Source organism: Hippocampus bargibanti, linkage group LG06, assembly GCF_051943395.1.
Source record: "Hippocampus bargibanti isolate YZ-2025 linkage group LG06, ASM5194339v1, whole genome shotgun sequence".
NCBI lineage: Eukaryota > Metazoa > Chordata > Actinopteri > Syngnathiformes > Syngnathidae > Hippocampus > Hippocampus bargibanti.
The window spans coordinates 7,362,961-7,376,591 of record NC_142739.1 but is presented as its reverse complement, the minus strand read 5'-3'; the positions used below and the strand labels follow the sequence as shown (position 1 = coordinate 7,376,591).

Sequence of the window (13,631 nt, the reverse complement as noted above, 5' to 3'; positions counted from 1 at the left end):
CCAAGGACACTTTACAGTCACAGACAAGCATAGATACTATAATAAATAAAATACAATAACAAATAGAATACAATAAATAAAATACAATTATAAATAGAAACAAGAGATAGAGCTACACAGAAAATGCAATTTTGAATAGGTGGGTTTTGAGATGGGATTTGAAGGTGGGAAGAGAATCGATGTTACGAATGTTGGGAGGAAGTGAGTTCCAGAGTTTGGGGGCAGAGCAGCTGAAAGCTGTGTCCCCCATCGTGCTGAGATGGGTGGGGGGCACACAGAGGTGGAGGGAGGAAGAGGATCTGAGGGAACGAGAGGGAATAGAAATTTGAAGAAGGTCAGATAGGTCGGGGGGGCAAGGTTACGGATAGCCTTAAATGTATAAAGAAGAATTTTAAAGTTGATTCCATCTTTGACCGGGAGCCTCTTGGAGGAAAGGGGTGATGTGGTGAAAGGATGAGGTTCTGGTGATGATCCGGGCTGAAGAATTAACATGTGTACTAGATATCCTTCTAAAGTGTGGACTACACAAAAAAGCAACAAACATGAGAAGATGTATGCATTTTCTGTTCTTTATAAATCCATAATCAAGAAAATGTGTTGCAATATCGCAATCACCATTTTTTCTAAGGTGACAGCATTTTAATCCTTCCTCTGAAATGAAATTGTATCGCATGGACATGAATGAATGGAATGAGCTTTCTCCATAGAGATAAGGTGAGAAACTCGGTCATCCGGGAGGAGCTCAAAGTCAAGCCGCTTCTCCTCCACATAGAGAGGAGCCAGATGAGGTGGCTCGGGCATCTGATTGGGATGCCCCCAGGACGCCTCCCTGGTGAGGTGTTCCGAGCATGCCCCACTTGCAGGAGACCTCGGACACGCTGGAGAGACTATGTCTCCCAGCTGGCCTGGGAACGCCTCGGGGTCCGCCAGGACGAGCTAGAAGAAGTGGCTAGGGAGAGGGAAGTCTGGGCTTCCCTACTGAAGCTGCTGCCCCCACGACCCGACCCCAGATAAGCGGCAGAAGATGGATGGATGGATGGATGGATGGATGGATGGATGGATGGATGGATGGATTTCCATAAAGTGGGTGTTAAAAACACCAATTCCCAATCCCCCAAAGATTTATGACCCAATTGAATATTAATTAAAAGTTATAATCAATGTCGACCTCTTATCCATCTGGCCAGTAATTGGCATGAAGTTGGCACAGCTGGCCTTGTTTGCACTGGCATAATGCATGTGGGCCAAACATGGCACAGAAATGGCACAAGAAACAGTGACTTACTCTGGCACACCAGATGCGGGCCGGTTGTGGAGTGAAGCATATGGGGCTCAAGATCCATTTATAACTGTCGCATACAGTATTTGGCCTGCCAGTATTGAGTCACCCTTAAATTCAGTTTCTTATTTATTTTTTGGGCACAGAGCTTTGTTTTACATCACACTAATTAATTTACATGTATTTTTGGCTAAAGTTGTCTCTGACTTGATGTAAATCAACAGACCGAAGCACGCACATTTTGCGTGATTCTATTCATCACACACACATCACACACAAAGAAGAAGTGGGACACTGAGAGGACGGACGAGAGTAGACAGCAGTACAAGGAGATGTAGCGCACGGTTAAAGTAAAGGTGGCAAAGGCCAAACAAGAGGCCTATGATGACTTGTATGCTTGGCTGGACATCAAGGAAGGTGAGACTGATCTTTACAGGCTGGTGGGACAGAGAGACAAAGATGGTAAGGACCTCCAGCAGGTTCGGGTGATTAAGGATAGAGATGGCAATGTATTCACAGGTGCCAATTGTGTGATGGCAAGATGGAAAGAGTACTTTGAAGAATTGATGAATGAGGAAAATGAAATGGAGCAAAGAGTAGAAGACGTGACGGTTGTCAAACATTCGCAAGGATGAAGTGAGGAGGGTGCTGAAGAGTGTCATGATCTGGTTGGCGACCAACGGGGGGCGCTGTCGGCCCCGCCTGCACCTGCACAGGTGCTGGTCGTCCCGATCAGATTGGCGAACAGCGGGTAGCGACGTCAGCCCTGTCGGCAGCCTCGCAGGTGCTGGTCGTTATAATCAATGACACTTAAAGGACACCTGGCACGATCATCCAGTGCCGATTCATTGTTTGTTTGCTGCTTGGTTGCAGCATGCATCGTGTACGTGTTTGTTTAACCTTGGCGGGCTTTTACTTTTGGTCTTCTTTTGCTACTTTGTATTTTTTCCATTCAGATCATTTTGATGTTTTACATTTTGTTCCTGCTGACTTTATTTTAATACAATTTGTCAAACAACCTCCTGCTCCCTCCTGCCTGCTTTTAGAGATCCGAACCCGCCATCACCACCTCGCAAAAACGTGACTGAATGAATCGGCCAACTATCGGATCCCGCAGGTACATCGGACCCGTCTCATTACCACCCCGTGCCTGACCATGCTACGTCCACGTTAGCGCAAGCCTCGTCGCGTTTGAATTGCGTCACTCGACGAGCCGCAACGTCCACGTAAACGTCCGGCCGAGACCTCCTTCCAGGTGGCCGTCCAGGGTGACACTGGGTGACTGGCATTGCACGCCCACGTCCAGCCACGCTGTCGTCGTGCATGACGAATTGAGTCTCATCCACGACGAGCCGTGCAACGTCCGCGTCAACGTGAGTCCGAGACCCCACTCACCGCTGGATCCCGGAGCGGCTCTGGACCCGTCTCGTTCCCCCGGAGCCGGGCAGTTCACGCCCACGTCGGCGTCCGGCCGAGACCTGGTCCCATACGGCCGTACGGGGTGCCATTCTGCACCTGGCAGTCGACGTCCACGCAGAGCCATGCGCCGTCGCGTGAACGTGCGAGAGGGATCGCACTCACGCCCACGACGATCCGTGCCGCGTCTTCGTCCACCCCAGGCCGAGTCCCGTTCCCATCAGGCCGCCGCCCGTCGTATGCTGAAGAGGCAGCGGTTGCCCTCTCCACCGACCGTTCCCTGGCGGGTGGACCTTTTGGGAGACTGTTGGGACTTCTGGAAGCAGCCCCTTGAAGGGGGGGTACTGTCATGATCTGGTTGGCGACCAACGGGGGGCGCTGTCGGCCCCGCCTGCACCTGCACAGGTGCTGGTCGTCCCGATCAGATTGGCGAACAGCGGGTAGCGACGTCAGCCCTGTCGGCAGCCTCGCAGGTGCTGGTCGTTATAATCAATGACACTTAAAGGAGACCTGGCACGATCATCCAGTGCCGATTCATTGTTTGTTTGCTGCTTGGTTGCAGCATGCATCGTGTACGTGTTTGTTTAACCTTGGCGGGCTTTTACTTTTGGTCTTCTTTTGCTACTTTGTATTTTTTCCATTCAGATCATTTTGATGTTTTACATTTTGTTCCTGCTGACTTTATTTTAATACAATTTGTCAAACAACCTCCTGCTCCCTCCTGCCTGCTTTTTGGGATCCGAACCCGCCATCACCACCTCGCACAACTTGACAGAATGAATCGGCCAACCATCGGATCCCGCAGGTACATCGGACCCGTCTCATTTCCACCCTGTGCCTGGCATTGCTACGTCCACGTTAGCGCAAGCCTCGTCGAGTTTGAATTGCGTCACTCGACGAGCCGCAACGTCCACGTAAACGTCCGGCCGAGACCTCCTTCCAGGTGGCCGTCCAGGGTGAAACTGGGTGACTGGCATTGCACGCCCACGTCCAGCCACGCTGTCGTCGTGCATGACGAATTGAGTCTCAGCCACGACGAGCCGTGCAACGTCCGCGTCAACGTCAGTCCGAGACCCCACTCACCGCTGGATCCCGGAGCGGCTCTGGACTGGTCTCGTTCCCCCGGAGCCGGGCAGTTCACGCCCACGTCGGCGTCCGGCCGAGACCTGGTCCCATACGGCCGTACGGGGTGCCATTCTGCGCCTGGCAGTTCGACGTCCACGCAGAGCCATGCGCCGTCGCGTGAACGTGCGAGAGGGATCGCACTCACGCCCACGACGATCCGTGCCGCGTCTTCGTCCACCCCAGGCCGAGTCCCGTTCCCATCAGGCCGCCGCCCGTCGTATGCTGGAGAGGCAGCGGTTGCCCTCTCCACCGACCGTTCCCTGGCGAGTGGACCTTTTGGGAGACTGTTGGGACTTCTGGAAGCAGCCCCTTGAAGGGGGGGTACTGTCATGATCTGGTTGGCGACCAACGGGGGGCGCTGTCGGCCCCGCCTGCACCTGCACAGGTGCTGGTCGTCCCGATCAGATTGACGACCAGCGGGTAGCGACGTCAGCCCTGCCGGCAGCCTCGCAGGTGCTGGTCGTTATAATCAATAACACTTAAAAGGACACCTGGCACGATCATCCGGTGCCGATTCATTGTTTGTTTGCTGCTTGGTTGCAGCATGCATCGTGTACGTGTTTGTTTAACCTTGGCGGACTTTTACACTTGGTTTTCTGTTGCTACTTTGTATTTTTTCCATTCAGATCATTTTGATGTTTTACATTTTGTTCCTGCTGACTTTATTTTAATACAATTTGTCAAACAACCTCCTGCTCCCTCCTGCCTGCTTTTTGGGATCCGAACCCGCCATCACCACCTCGCAAACCGTGACAAAGAGGATGAAGGGGGGAAAGGCACTCGGGCCTGATGATTTACCAATCGAGGTATGGAAGTGTCTTGGAAAGGTGTCGGTGGTGTTCCTGACTGGGTTATTCAACAAGATCTTAGATGGTGAACAGATGCCTGAAGAATGGAGACGAAGTGTACTCGTGCCCATTTTTAAGAACAAAGGAGATGTGTAGAGTTGTACTAACTACAGCGGAATAAAGTTGATGAGCCAGACAATGAAACTCTGGGAAAGAGTAGTTGAAGCAAGACTAAGAGCAGAAGTGAACATTTGTGAGCAGCAGTATGGCTTCATGCCAAAAAGGAGTACGACAGATGTCGTCGTCGGCCTCCATCGGTCATGGCTGACCATGGATGACTGTCCCGGTGGACAGTGTGCCTGGGCGGTGTATTACGGAGAGCAGGTTGTCGCCTATGCAGCTTGCTCCCCCTCTCCACCACGATGACTGGACCAAAGGAACAGCTGAGCTGATACAATTTTGGGGTCAGTATGGTCGCAGGAGCTGCCGGAAAGGTAGCGGAGTTTGCCACCAGACTGCCTTAGGTGTGCCATTACCGGATTGATTTCGGGTTTACTCCCACAGGAGCTGCCGGAAAGGTGGCGTATCTCGTCACCAGACCGCCTTAGAGGCTCCGGAGACTCGTGGATGGTGGGGTCATCTTTACACCCGTGTAGGTCTATTTCGTTTTTCTACTTTCATTCCTTTCATCACTTTGCTGCTGTGAAATGTAAATTTCTCCACTGTGAGACTAATAAAGGCATATCCAATCCAATCCAATCCAAGACCTACCCACTGCCAATGTACAGCACCTGGTATTCCCAGGCGGTCTGCCATCCAAGTACTAACCAGACCCGACCCTGCTTAGCTTCCGAGATCAGACGAGATCTGGCGTTGTCAGGGTAGTATGGCTGCGACAGATGCAGTGTTTGCTTTAAGAATGCTGATAGAGAAGTACAGAGAAGGTCACCAAGGGTCAGCTCTGAGCTCCGTCTGAGCTCCGTCTTATTTGCTATGATGATGGACAGGCTGACAGACGATGTTAGAAAAGAATCTCCTTGGACCATGATGTTTGCAGATGACATTGTGATCTGCAGCGAGAATGGGGAACGGGTGGCGGAGAAACTAGAGATGTGGAGATATGCCCTTGAAAGGAGAGGAATGACGATCAGTCGCAGCAAGACGGAATATATGTGTGTGAATGAGAGGGATCCGGGTGCAAGAGTGATGCTACAGAGAGAAGAGATAAAGAAGGTGGATGATTTTAAGTACTTGGGGTCAGAGCAATGGAGATGTGGAAAAGAGGTGAAGAAGCGTGTCCAGGCAGACTGGAGCGGCTGGAGAAAAATGTCAGGTGTGATGTGTGATAGGAGGGTTTCAGCGAGGATGAAAGGAAAAGTGTATAAAACAGTGGTAAGACCAGCCATGATGTTTGGACTGGAGACATTACCACTGAAGAAAAGAAAGGAAGCAGAGCTCGAGGTAGCAAAGCTGAAGATATTGAGGTTTTCTGTGGGAGTGACCAGGTTGGATAGGATCGGGAATGAGTACATTAGAGGGACAACTCATATTAGAGGCTTTGGAGAAAAAGTCAGAGAGGCCAGACTGAGATGGTTTGGACATGTGCAGAGGAGAGAGAGTGACTATATCGGGAGAAGGATGCTGAGCCTTGAACTGCCAGGCAGGTGACCGAGAGGAAGACCGAAGAGGAGGTTTATGGATGTGGTCAAAGAGGACATGAAGGTCGCAGGTGTGAGAGAAAAGGATGCACAAAACCGGGATAGATGGAGGACAAAACCGGGATAGATGGAGGACATTGATTCGCTGTGGCGACCCCTGAAGGGAAAAGCCGAAGGAAAAGAAGACACACAACACACACACACCCCTCTACAAATGTGTGTACATTTGCACAGGCACACAGAAATTCTTGTGCACTGTTGTTAGTGTGCACACGCAAATGAATCGTGGTGAAGGAAGATTCTGTTGAAGTCGACTGACGGCAGCAGACGAAGGTACAAGTACAAGTTTTGAATTCTCGTGTATTTTTTTCCTTGTGCGTACTTTAATATACAACAGCAGAGTATTGCTAAACTCCAACACAGTGGTTGGTGATACACAGTGGACTTAAGCGGCCACCCGCCAATTAAGTAAAAGTAAAAGAACAAAAACAATTTTTTTTTAGGGTGGTTAAGTACAAATATTGTACAAATATTAAAATATATTGTGCTCCAACTTTAGGGTTATTTACATATATTTTTGGCTAAAATTGTCACTTACTGGATCTAAATCAACAGACTGAAGTACGCAAATTTTGAAAACAAACCCCTCAGCAACATCATAGGTTGGGCCTGAAACTGGCGGAAATGTGGGGCAAGATAAACAAAAAAAGAACCCTTTGGCCTGAAATAAAATGAAATTCATTTTGATTCTTTTTTTTCTGCGATACAAACTGGATATTTCATACTTGACCATAACGTTAATTGAAATTTTGTAACATGAATTTGAAAAAAATCTGATGTTGAAATGAAGTTTTGTATTTGTAAAACTGAACATGAAAATGAACAGATTTTTTATGAGGATCAAATATGGCTCATGAATACTGTGGTTTCGTTAAGGTTGAATTAATGCTGACTTCAGTAGCCTGTTCTGGCCCAGCAGAAGGCCGGAGTAGAGGCGAATATGGTCATAAATTGTGGCTCAGATATTGGCCTTATTCAGCCCACGTTGTGGATGCCAAATGTGGGCCACCTCAGGACCGTCATTCGTATGTGGGCCATGTGTGAGCCACATCTGGGCCAGATCAAATTTGCTGTGTAGGTGTTCATGATCCCAAATCCCAAATGACTTTAGGCAAGCGATGGGTTCTATGCATGATGATACGTTTTCTTTCTTTTTTCAGCCATTTTTGGGGTTAACTCCTCTCGTTCTCGCTGCCCCCGCTAGCTCTCCACAAACTCCGCGGTTTACGCATGCCCACATTACTGACCTTTCAACTATACTAGGTCAAAGTTGATTTATATTAAACACTTTTCAAGGCGTTTTTTTATATTGTTGCCTGTCGGTAGTCAAAGCGCGAAAGCGTATGGTTGGAGGAAAAAAAACAACAAAAAAAACATGGTGTATTATTTATTCATATCTGGGGGAGTCGGACTTGAAATTTTGGATGGAACATATACATAAGGGGAAACAATGTCCACATAACCTAACCAAAGAGAATCACCTTTTGGGGATCACCCCTGCCATACATGATCCGGTGCTTTGACTAATCATTTTGATCTTGATCTAAGATGTTCTGGGTCTGCTAGCCCACTCATTTTTTTAGAAATAAGTGTGGGCATCAGGAATCGAACGCACGCTCTCGGATCTCTGAGCTGAGCCTTCTACCATTGAGCCAACAGCCCTGGTTGGAGGAAACCAAAACATAAATAAGAACATTTTTTTGTAATTTTTTACTTTTTATTTAATAAATGCGTTTTTTATAATGTGTTTTAAAGAACAATAGCAAAAAAATTTGATGCAGCTCACCGGTGTTCAGTGGCATTATTTGAGCTATTTTTAGAACAGGCCTGCGGGCAACTCATGTGGTCCTTAGGGGCGACCTGGTGCCCGCGGGCACCGCGTTGGTGACCCCTGCTTTAGCCGTTGAAAAGCCTTCAGTGCTGGGAGTAGAGGTTGATGGGGACGTACTTCTTCTTGTTATCAGTCAGCGAGTTTATTGGCAGGGCAGCCTCGGCACAGTTCGGGATGAATCGGCAGTATAAATTTGCCATGCCGAGGAATCATAGTTGGGTCACTGTTTCGGGTTTGGGAAAATCGCGGATGACTTGTCAGGTAGTGGGCATACTCCGTTGCCGTCGACCAGGTAGCCAAGGAACTTGACCTCATGTTGGCCAAAAACGCACTTGTCGGAGTTGACGACCAGGCCGCCACAGTACCACTGATTCTCATTTTTGCGCTGTATTGTGTAAGATATAGTCTTCAGTTGTGAATCCCAGGTTAATTCACTCCTCCTTGCATAAAAAAAGACATTCACATCAAGTCCTAATTGAAAAACAAAACTAGAAGAAAGCACTTATGTGATTTCGTGTTGTCTGGCGATTTACAGTATGCATGTGTGTGATTTGCTCAAGGTTGACAAGTGACCAAATGGCATAAAAGAATTCAATAAAATGCCTGAAGGTGCAATTATATCCATGCAATAGGTAAGCAATTAGTAATAAATCAGTGACGTGCGGTGAGGTTCATGGCTGGTGAGGCACTGATGTCATCAATGACGTCACCGCTCGTCTCTACTTAGTATTTGAACGGTAAATTCAGCGATTTTGAAAAAAATCCTAGAACGGTGAAGTTAAATGGACAAGAACTTTAAAGTACAAATCACTAAATACATCTAACTGTTTAATTTATTTTTTCATTTGATATTTCCATGCCACCTTTCCATGATGACAGGTGAGGCACTGCCTCACCTGCCTCCACTGACTGCACGTCACTGTAATAAATGGTTAAAAAAACGTAATACTGTATGCATACATTTTCCCACCACAGCAACTCTGCAAGGGAAAGAGGGGCGGGGGTGATTACATACTTTCAAACTTCCGGTTATGCCCTCTGGTAGGTTCGGACATTCCTTCAAAGAGCATCACTGTCTAAATTCCCACATGTTGGTGCATGGCAAAATGTTATTTTAGATAATTACAATTGTGAAACACTTTGGGTTTGATGGGTGGGTTTGATTTAAGACAACTCTAAAATGTTCAGTGTTTCCTGGAGGAAATGAGCTTTGCTCCAGCCTATGCAGGAAACAAGTGAGTCTCACTGGCCAACAGTCTGACAAGAATGAGCCTGCATGTCAAACGCATAGCTTTCCCCTTGTGGAACAATTGGAGGAAGAATTGGGAGTGCTCACATCTCTCTCACTCATCAGTGGCTGTATTCTGTTAAGTTCAGTGTTTTTCTAGCATGCACAAAACAATCAAACACCCAATGTTAAAAAAAAACAAAAGTGGAAAAAATGAACATTGAACTCTTTAAGTTTATAAACTTCTGATTGAATTTGGAAACAATTAATCAAATAGGAAAAAAAATGTCACTGCCATAATAAAATATATGAAACTGCCATGGCAATGTTTGTTTGTAGCCATACAAGTGCGACATGTTCACCACCACGAGACAAAAACTCCATATAGGAAATGAAGGTTGGAGTCATCTCACCACACAGAACTTCACAGTAAACAACTGAGAACATTTCCTTTGCTTTTTATGTTCCACAAATTCTGAAGTCTTTTGAAACATTTTTTTTTCTCAACCACTCTCGACGAGATGACCTGTCATCTTCATTTGGATCACATACAGTGATTGCATTTGAGGATATTGTTTAAGAAACGGGGGGGGGGGGGGGGGGGGTTTAGATCCATATTTTTAATCGCTCCAATGCATGCCCACCTACTTTGACATTGTGCTCACTTTGTTGCGTTAAAAATAAACGATGATAATAAATACTGTATGTATTTTACACACGCATACACAATTTCTATTTCTTCACAATCACGGACTGTGGAGAAAATGCTAATGTGTCCGTCAGCAGCTTGTTTTTTTTGTAACCAGTCTGCATCAAGATACTAGTTTAGCTCATATGGGACATGACCTGCTCAAAAATGCAAATAAACACAGCAAGCATGAAAACATTCTCATGGCTCATGTCAGAGAGAGGGGACATAGAGAGTGTGAGAAAGAGAGAGTGAGAGAGAGAGATTGTTCCTCTACAAGGCCAGAAAATTTGTAAACGGAACATCGATGAAAAGGTTTCTTCAGCCGTCATCTGTACTTATTTGAAGGTGTCGGACGTTTCGCTTGTCATCCAAGAGGCTTCTCTCTGGAGAGTATTTCTCTTATCCCAAATCCACACTGCAGTTCAAGCCACATATGCTTTCCATGTTAATTCTGTACCGTTGTTGTAAATAAAGAGGTGACATCTTGGTTACCTATTTGTGAATGTTGTCAACTAAAACCAGCATGTGTGATTGAGCTGCAATGAACTCTGTGGTTCCAGGGGAGTGAAAGGAAGCCAATTAACCAACCCTGCGGCTGCTCACAATGACTTACATGCCGCAGGCAGTGTGTACACAACATAAAGAAAAATGCCTGACAAGGCTTAAACACAGCCAAACACAAGGCGCTATTTAAGAAGATCAATAGCCTCATCAATTATCAACAAAATTTGTCATTAAAAAGAGGCACAAGTATTGGTAAAAGATATATTTATTTCCAGATTTCTTATTACAAATAACTTTACGTCAAGAAAAAGAACAGATGTATCAATTAAAATGCTCGGTAATGGCTGAAAACAGCGTCGAAAGAGGAGCCCAAACCGTTAAAGTTGTGTCATGATTGGATAGGAGCAGCTTGGCAACAATTAGGAAAACATTTGGGGGTAGTTGCACGTATGTGAGCTCAAACCATAAAGTTGCACAGGAATTAACTCTTTAGGCTAGATAGTGTGAATGCTAATAATTCATATTCCTTTGTTCCACACAATTCCATCATGTATGATCAATCTAACAGCAATCACAAAACACCTGCACTGGAGAAACAGGGGCACACAACTTAGTTACTATTCCACCAAACTAATTGAAAGAGGGGAAAACAGTAGTGAAAATCACACGCTTTTTTAGCCAAGAAAAATGACCCTCTGTCTCGCGTGTTGTCTTTATAAATGTTCTTTGTAATTAATCAAACCTGTACTCCATAGGCATTTGCTTTTATTTTTCCTTTTTGTTTTGTCACATATTCTGTATCAAAAAATTTGAAAAGTAAAAAAAGTTACGAAAAATAAAGACACTATATGGCCGAAGTTGATAAAATATCAGAATCAGAATCATCTTTATTGCCAAGTATGTAGAACACACAAGGAATTTGTTTCCGGTAGAACACGCTGCACTAGTATCGTCCTCAAAAAAACTGCTAAGTGGCACTATACAGTTCCATTTTGGCTACTGTTGATAATATTGTGTTGAAATATTGTGTTTTCTTAATTAAATTATTGTTATTCTACATCATTGTCTTCAAATAGAGAAAACAACTGAATGCAAACAGGTGGCAATCCCTGTCTGGCTGTACAGTTACAATGAAAGCAATTGAAAGTGCGTATTGGGGGAATTCTGTCCCTCTTTGGCAAAAGACAATTGAACACCTTCAGTGGCCGACCTGGTCATATTGGAATTCTTGCGGTGTGTTCAGATGATTGGCAAATTCTTGAATGACAGCATGCTTTCCGATTTGGTCATTTCTCCTGCGCTCCATGATCACGTCCTCCAGGCTCTGGAATTCCAAGACGTGGCTCTTTCTGTCAGGAAAGAGCATTTTTAAGCGGTACGGCTGTTTTCCGATTCTAATCTCCCCCCCGATTTTAAACTCTCGGCGTCCGAAGCGACACCAAGCCGCAAAGCACTCAGAGTTCCTCCAGTAGAGTTCTTGGTCCCTGGACCCCACGTGGTCCACGGCGTTTCGCACAATCACCGGCGGCTGGAGCGCACGGTATCGGTAGAGGCTGTTCGCGATGCGGCCTCTCTTTCCTTGACTCACGTCGGTGAGGAAGCCGTTCTTGATTTCGGCCCGATGCAAGTGGACCACCTGGAAGTCGCCCACGTACACGGCCCAGTGCGGGTATTCTCCCGTGGCCACAAACTCCAGCACGTCTCCAGGTCTGCACTTGTTGAGCAAACTCTCGGCCGAATGGGTGGCGGTTCCGGTGTTCCTTTCGAACACGCACTCTTCTCGGAAGTAAACCGAACATTCCAGCTCGTCCTCGAATTCGTAAGGCTTTTCTTCGTGCTTCGTGAGGTGGTTCTCCGGCGGGTACGGCTCCAAATTGTCGCCCTCGTTGTCGTCATCATCGCCGCCGTCGTTGGAAAAAATATAAGAGACGCCGATGCGCGGTCCGTCGTCGACGCCTGGCTCAAAGCCGCTCGGGTCCGAGGTGGGCACCTCCGCATAATTTAAATGAGCGAGTTTTTCCATCTGGTTCCCCATAAAGGTGAGGTGAAGTGGACGCAGAGTGGAGCGTACAAACGGATCCACCTTTTCTTTAAGAGATCACGTCAGCCTGGTTCAAAGTTGTGCCAATAATCCATGTCCCGCTTTGGAAATTCTGCACGAAGCTGCAGCTGGCTGTGTGCACACAAACACCCACACGGTTAAAACGAGCTGGTCTCTCCCCATTACATCCCGACGCACGCGCACTGCCACACACACGCACGTTATCTACAGTATTCTTAAACACTGCTTCCAATGTTGCAATTTCGAATTTGGACGAACTTACACACACAGAGAAAGTTGTTTCTGCCTCGTTTGCAGTACTTTCTAGATCTCTCCTGTGCGTCGCGGGACACTTGAGGTTGGTTTAAAACGAAACTCAGCAGTGATGTGTCGTTCGCGAACTAGCCGGTTCTTATAGCCGGATCTGTGAAGTGAACGAAGAAGCCGTCTCCTATGAAGGTGCCGGAAATGGGAGCCGACCCCCCCCCCCCCTCTATTCCCCGCCCGAAGGAGGGGAGAATTACAGACACACGCAGCAGTGAGGTGAAAGGTGAGGGGTTAGAGCAGGGGTCGGGAACCTTTTTGACTAAGAGAGCCATAAAAGTAAAAAATATTTAGAAATGTTTTTCAGCGAGAGCCACACGCACGCGCGCGCGCACACACAAACGCTTGCGTGCGCGCGCACGCGCGGCTACTTTTCAACAAAATATCAGAATGTATTATTTAAAATAACTTTGTGATAGTACTCACCGTTAACATGGATGGTTTTCCGTTCCTCGTGTTTGGTAAAAATCCAGGAAAACGATCGGAATGAAATTCAATTTGCCGTCCAGAGGCGAAGTTACTGCGAGCTAGCCTGCACACGGCTCATAAGCTTCCACACTTGCTATCTGCAATCTACTGCAGAAGTATGTCGATGCTAACGTTAACATGGGGCTTGTTAAAATGTCACTGAAATTCGACTGTTTCATCGATGGTAATGTTTCATTGCAAATTAGAATCAGAACATT

At 46.7% G+C, this 13,631-nt stretch overlaps 1 protein-coding gene and 1 pseudogene across 2 annotated transcripts; both read right to left on the bottom strand.

Moving 5' to 3' along the window:
* Positions 1 to 5,388: 5,388 nt before the first annotated feature.
* On the bottom strand, positions 5,389 to 5,506 carry LOC148896284 (5S ribosomal RNA; annotated as a pseudogene).
* A 5,941-nt stretch (positions 5,507 to 11,447) lies between these two features.
* On the bottom strand, positions 11,448 to 13,052 carry LOC148896283 (protein LRATD2-like). Of its 2 annotated transcripts, none has more exons than XM_088998660.1 (2): positions 12,905 to 13,052; positions 11,448 to 12,753 (listed from the first exon to the last, which is right to left on the bottom strand). In XM_088998660.1, the coding sequence occupies exon 2, from the start codon at positions 12,613 to 12,615 to the stop codon at positions 11,779 to 11,781; it is 837 nt and encodes a 278-aa protein (XP_088854786.1). In that variant the 5' UTR covers positions 12,616 to 12,753; positions 12,905 to 13,052; the 3' UTR covers positions 11,448 to 11,778. The 2 variants fall into 2 exon arrangements, with proteins under 2 accessions (XP_088854786.1, XP_088854787.1); XM_088998661.1 differs by having other exon boundaries at positions 12,909 to 13,032.
* Between the last annotated feature and the right edge of the window lie 579 nt (positions 13,053 to 13,631).

Coding starts and splice junctions, on each gene's coding strand:
- LOC148896283 (XM_088998660.1), bottom strand. CDS start 12,615: ATGGGGAACCAGATGGAAAAACTCGCTCATTTAAATTATGCGGAGGTG.